Source organism: Kogia breviceps, chromosome 4 (assembly GCF_026419965.1).
Source record: "Kogia breviceps isolate mKogBre1 chromosome 4, mKogBre1 haplotype 1, whole genome shotgun sequence".
Classification (NCBI taxonomy): Eukaryota; Metazoa; Chordata; class Mammalia; order Artiodactyla; family Physeteridae; genus Kogia; species Kogia breviceps.
The window spans coordinates 168,665,954-168,672,471 of record NC_081313.1 but is presented as its reverse complement, the minus strand read 5'-3'; the positions used below and the strand labels follow the sequence as shown (position 1 = coordinate 168,672,471).

The following is a 6,518-nucleotide window of genomic DNA, read 5'->3' as shown; positions in this document are numbered from 1 at the left end:
TCTCACCGCATAGCTGGCCTGAGTTTCCAAGAGGGTCTTCGGGTCCCAGGCTGTGTGGGTGGAGGGTGGGCAGGGACCCCGGGAGGCCAGGCCGGGGGCGGGGGAGCTCAGGGCTGGCCCCGGGGCGGAGCGAGCCGCCCAGGGCTGGGGGCGGGGCTGTCCGGCAGTCTCACTTCAGCGAAGTTGGCGGCGCGGAGGCTGGCCCCGGACGCGCCAGGAGCCCAGGGAAGGAGGGAGGAGGGAGGAGGGAGGAGGAAGGGTCGCGGCCGGCCGCCATGGGGCCGGGGCCCCGGGGCCGCCGCCGCCGTCGCCTGATGTCGCCGCCGCCACCCCTGCCGTCCGTGCGGACGCTGCCCTTATTGCTACTGCTAGCGGGGCCGGGGGCTGCAGGTGAGGGGCCGGGACCTGGCGGGCGGGATGGGGTGAGTGGGTGGGGGAAGGGTAAGAACGGAGTGCAAGGCTTCCCCGAGTCTGGGGCTGGCGGGCCTGGGAACCAAGGACCAGAGCGCAGAGACAGGGAGCGCAGGAGCCCGGGGACTGTGTGGCAGTCCCGGGGGGCAGGGACCCAGAATTGGGAGTGGGAGCGAGGCAGGACCCCAGAAGCCCGAGGAACTGGGGCCCAGGGGAGATCTGAGCTGGGAATGAAGGGACACAGGAGCCCAGGACTGGGAGCTCGAGGTGCGGGGACCAAGATTAGCGCGGGGGGAGTGGGTGCGGGGGCGTGGGTAACCAAGAATCTGGGGCTCTCTCACAACCTACGCCCGTCTGGAGTCCTGGGAAGGTCACGATTGGAACCCAAGTACCCCCACGTCGGGGACCCCTCGCACAAAAGCCCCCCACCCCACCCCGAGCAGGGCTGGCCGGGCGGGGGGCGGGGAGGTGGCGCGAAGTTCTCGGAGCTCTAAACTCGGAGAAAACTTCCCAGGCCGGAGCGCGGCAAGACCCGGACCCGGACCCAGAGCTGGAGCTGGAGCCAGAGCTGCGCCCGCGCCCCTTCCCCCGCCCGCGGCCCAGCTCCCGCCCCTGGCTGCCGGGACCGGACGGCCCCGGGACCCCGTCCCCGCCTTGGGAAGGGAGGGGAGGGCAGGGGGCGCGAGCCCACGTGCTCCTCTCCGGCTCCGGCGCCCCCTCCCCGCAGCCCGAGCCCCTACCCAGCCTGCCAGGGGGCCCCGCCCCTCCCCCTCCCCACTCTCCCCTCCCCCGCCCGGGACAATGGCCGCGCCGTCTAGACACCCCCTCCCTCCGGCCAGCCTCGCGCTTTCTTTGCCAGACAAAGCGGGACGGTGGCGGGGCCTGGGCCGGGGCTTCAGGGGCGCACCCCGTAAAGGGAGGCCTGGCCGGCTGGGAAGGGATGCGGGCCGAGTGGCCCTGGCCCTGGGTCTCTGGACCCTAACGTGGGGCTCAGCACTGGGAGGGGTGGGGGCTGCGGGAGGAAACGGGCCTCCCCAGCTCAGCCCCAGGGTCGATGGGGCAGGACCAGGCAGGAGCAGCCGCCCCCCCGCGAGGCCAGCGCACACCCACATGGCCTGTCACACATTCACAGGACACACAGTCTTGGGTCGCACATGCAGAGATGCGGACGTGCGCATGCGCACACATGCACAGAGTACACCTGCAGAGGAATACACCCAGCTAACACAAGGCACAGACATACACAGCTCACGTGTTCACACTCGCATGCACATACAGTGACACATGATCACACATACCCTGCACCACCAGCCCAAGACCTCACACACACTGCCTGCACACACTCAGATGCACATAGATGCAAGGACATGCCTACACCCAGCTCACACATGCAGACAGACGGGCACATCCAACCCATATACAGACACACCCAGGCACACAGAGGTCACACACAGACATACAGCTCTATACCCAGATACATAGTTCACATACATGGACACACAAAAAGTTTCAGTCTATAAACATCTCTACATCCATTCAGGTCACACAAACACACATGTGGCTCACAGGGCCCACAGCTCAGCAGGACCCATGGCTTGTGTCATGTGGCCCCCAGTGTGAGTTCACAAACACCCACAGGCTCCTGTCTGGGTAATGGTGTCCTGTCTGCTTGTCCCTTGAGGAAGGGGACAGAAGGCCTGTTTGGTGCATTCCCATGTCCAGCTTAATTTGTTCTATCTCTCCCTCTTTATCTGTCTCTGTCCATCTCTATCTCCTTCTCTCTGTGTCTGCCTGCTTCTAGTTTCCTCTTTTATGTCTGTCTCTGTTTTTCTCATTTTCCTCTTCCTCTCCCTCCCCCCCCCTCTCATACATGCACACACAGGCACACAGCAGCCCCACACCTGCTGGCACACACAATTCTCCACTAGCTCACACCCCGCCACGCCCCTGACCCATCTGACAGGACAGTTCGACTGTGCCACACCCCAGAGGGACACAGCCCTCAGGGATGGTGACGCTGGACAGGGCAGCCCACATCTTGTGCCAGCTGCCCCTCCCTTCAATACAAACCCTATCCCTGCAACACCCAATGCTGGAGGCACATGGAGTACATGCCTTGGCATCTCTCCCCAGACCTAGCACACAGGCCTGCCCAGCTGGAGTAGATGCCCAGCATCAGGGGAAGGAAGACCCATATGCCCCTAGGACTCCCCGCCACTGCCCCCTCCACAACCCCAGGATCTGGCACACAGTCCCAGACCTCCCTTCAACACTCAGCAGCACCCTCACTTCCTGCCTTAGCACCCCCCCCCCATTCTGGCAGCTTCTGAGAGCCCACATCTGGCATAAGTCGGCCCCTCCTCCTGCCTGCCCCTGCCTTGTGGTTCCCAGGGCTCGGCCTGGCAGGGACAGCTGCAGCCCTAACAGCTGGGGCCAGGGCGGGGGGCCGTGGGAACTGTGGATGGGGGGCTCCCGGCACTCGCAGAGACACCCCCAGCCTGGCGCAGCTGTTGCCTGGCGGAGGAAAGGAGGGAGTCTCACTCCGGGCTGGGGTTCCTGGGTGCCTTCCTGACACCCCCACCTTCTTTCACCCCTACCCAGCGCCCCCTTGCCTGGATGGAAGCCCGTGTGCGAATGGAGGTCGCTGCACCCAGCTGCCCTCCCGGGAGGCTGCCTGCCTGTGAGTGCCTGGCTCTGAGCCATCAGTGGGCCCTGTCCGGGGAGGCGGTCTGTCTTCTCCCCCTGCCTCTGTGTTCATCACAGATGCTTCTACCACTTCCTACATGTGTGTGGCTTGGGCAACCCCTTGTTTCCCCACTGAATGCAGTAGAGTTAGGAGCAGAGGCTCTGGAATCTGCCTGGCCTGGGTTCAAATCCCACATCATGTTGCTGATGGCCTGAGACTTAAAACTCTTTAAGCCCCAGTGTCCCAGTCTGGAAAATGGGCCCACCAACGCCAACTTCACAGAATTCTCTGCTGCCTGAGGTCTTGTGTAAATCCCCTGATGGACAGGTAGTTATTCAATCAACAAATTTTCAGGCACTAGCGACAGCGGCTTGGTAGTAGTGGGTACAGCATCTGCATGTTCCCACATCTCAAGATTTAGTGGTGGGGACACAAGAGCCCTGATCTGCCACTTTCTTGCTGTATGACCTTGAGTGAGTCACTTCTCCTCCCTGAACCTCATTGATCTGTGACACAGGGTGCTTCTCCCTGGCTTGTGACCAGAAGGGGCCCCCAAAATGCAATGTTGGATAATTCAAGGAAAGACAGAGGGTTGGGGGAGCAGGGCAGGGCCTGGGAAATTGCTGAGCAGAGGCAGACAGAACTCAGTTTGAATTCTGGGCTCAAAGCAAGTGCTTTGAGCTCTCTGTGCCTTAGTTTTTGCATCTGGAAAATGGGGCAATAATAGTTCCCTCCTTTATGGGGTTGATTGTAAAGATTGAGACCCTTCATATGGTGAAATCAGCATAGTGTTGGGCATATAGTAAATGCTTAATAAATGGGATTATCATTATTAATAATGGTAGGGACACAGGAAATAGGTGCCATAAGGTGGAACCTCTCAAGGTTATGGGGACATGCTTGGTTTCTTTCTATAATATTATCATTAGTAAAAGCAGCTCACCCAGTAGCCGTTGATCGATTCATTAATGTATCCATTTATTCAGCAACATGTGTGTCAGGTCCAAGCTGGGTGGTCTGGGTTGACATTAGAGCCCCTTTGAAGTTACACACGCACTTTGGAGCACCACTGTGGCTCACCTGGGTGGGGGTCTTAGCCTGGTTGAGCGGGTTCCTCGGGTTGGGACGGTGGGAGTCGGGGTTAAAGTGGGACCTTACCTAAAGCTGCTCAACTGGGAGGCGGAGCCGCGTGGCCGGGCGCCTGCGTTTGGAGCTCCGCGCCCGGAATGCTGCCGACAGGTGAATGCGCCCGCGGCTGCCCCGCCCCTCGACAGGTGAATCACCGGCCCGCGCGGCGGCCCGGAGCCCGGATCGCCCGGAGTGGAGAGAGCTCAGTCCCCAGACCTGGGCCGTGGAAAGCACTCCCCATGCCCCCCACCTCCAGTCACCTTCAAGGTTCCAAATACTCGTGTCCTTTCGGGGTCGCCCCAATCTGTCACCCCTCCATGGATCCCCCAACTGTCTCCTTCAAAGTAGGCTCTCAAACCCTTGTCCCTATCTCTTAGTGCTCGCCTCCCCAGCCAGTCCACCCCGCCAAGTCCGTGCTCCCCCCCAACACACACACACCCCTGCCCCCGCTCGTCTCCCGCAAAGCACAGGCGGTTGGGCGGGGCGCGGGCGAAGCTGGAACCAGCCAGACCGGTCGGCAGGGGCGCGGGGCGCAGAGCGTGGGAACTCGCCCGGGGCTCCGGGAGGGGGCCGCGCGGCCACGCCCGGCCTGACGTGGGCGGGGGGCGGTGCGCAGTTCTCGCCCAGAGCAGCACTTCCGCTCCCGGCTTGCTGTCTTGGCTGCAGTCCTTGTCCTGAGGGCCTTGGGAGAGGGCGCTTGGGAGCTGGGTTCTCCCCTTCTTACACCATCTGCACCCGGCCGTGCCCCGACTTGTTTCAGTGGGGTCCGGGGTGAGGGGATCTTGTGGGTGACGCTAAAGACTGAGTCAGCTACTTAAGTTTAGCCCCGAGCGACCTGCACAAGCCAGAGTAGGAACCGGCGCGAGGGGTGGGTAGCGTCAGGGGCCGGGCCTGGACCCTCTTGTCTCTCCAAGCCCCTCCCTCTGACTCCACCGTCTGGAAGTTTCTGGTCTTAAGACCAACCCCCATATTTACCCGCACATTCAAAGTTGCCTTGGTGGGTTTGGAGGGGGCTGCAGGCTGAAGGACCTTTTCCTCCAACAAGAGGGCGCCAGCGTTGGTGGCCACCTCCTCCCCGCAACGGAAGGAAGGGTTGTATGTGCCCCCAGGAAAGGAGTTGAGGATTGGTGGGGGTTCCCCTGCCTGTCCATGTGCGAGTCCATATTTGTGAATGAGGCTATGGGTTGGTATCTGAGTATTTGCCAGGGCAACACATCGTGTTGGTGTGTCCTTCTGTGTATCTGTGTATATTTTGGGGTCTGTCTGTGTGTGCCTGGGAATCTGAGACTGCATTCCCCGTTTCCTCTACTCTTCCCTACACAGCCCCATGACCCCCTCCCTCACTGTGTGCCTTTTCCCCACCCCCATCACTCTATCCTCCTTATCCTGTGTCTTAGTTTCCTGTGGCTACTGTAACAAGTTACCACAAACTGAGTGGTTGAAACCGACAGAAATTTATTCTGGCAGTTCTGGAGGCCAGAAGTCTGAAATCAAGGTATTGGCAGTCACAGTCTCTCCAAAGTCTTTAGCGGAGAGTCCATCCTTCCCTCTTCCAGCTTCTAGAACCTCCAGGTGTTCCTCCAGTCTCTTCACATGGCCTTCTCTTTCTCTCAAATCTCCCTTTGCCTTTTACTTGTAAGTAAGGACAGTTGTAACTCAATTTTGGGCCCACCTGGATAATCCAGGGTGATCTCATCTTGACATCCATCATTTAATTACATCACTAATTACATCTCTTTTTCCAAATAAGGTCACAGTCACAGGTTCTGGGACATGGACATAACTTTTCTGGGGCCACCACTCAACCCACTACATCTTTCATGGCCCTCACCACTGCCCCACCCCGGCATGTTGTTTATTCATTATTTGTATATCTTCTTTTTGCCGGACCTGGCTGTGAACATCAAGAGGGTAGGGACCACTTTAATTGTGTTTGCTGCTGTATTCCTATTGCTAAGAACATAGTAGGTGCTCAGGGAATATTTGTTGCATGGATGAATGAGTGTGCGTGTTTGTTTGCGTGTGTGTTTCTTGTCTTTCTTGTGCATATCTCTGTGTTTGGGGCTGTCCTGCCCTCACTTTCCCCACCAAGCCATTTCTGCCCACAGGTGCCCACCAGGCTGGGTGGGTGACCGGTGTCAGCTGGAAGACCCCTGCCATTCCGGCCCCTGTGCTGGCCATGGTGTCTGCCAGAGCTCGGTGGTGGCAGGCACCGCCCGGTTCTCCTGCCGCTGCCCCCGTGGCTTCCGAGGTAAGGGAGCGTCTGGAAGGGAGCCTGAGGCAGGCGAGGGTG

General features: G+C 59.9%; 1 protein-coding gene across 2 annotated transcripts in view; it reads left to right on the top strand.

Moving 5' to 3' along the window:
* Positions 1-219: 219 nt before the first annotated feature.
* The window catches only part of NOTCH3 (notch receptor 3), a 33,151-nt gene continuing 26,852 nt past the window's right edge, over positions 220-6,518 (top strand). For both annotated transcript variants that reach the window (XM_067032352.1, XM_059063205.2), the window contains exons 1-3: positions 220-390; positions 3,013-3,091; positions 6,334-6,476. In XM_067032352.1, coding sequence (XP_066888453.1) covers positions 276-390; positions 3,013-3,091; positions 6,334-6,476 — 337 coding nt within the window. In that variant the 5' untranslated portion in view covers positions 220-275. The remainder of the gene's footprint in view (positions 391-3,012; positions 3,092-6,333; positions 6,477-6,518) is intronic.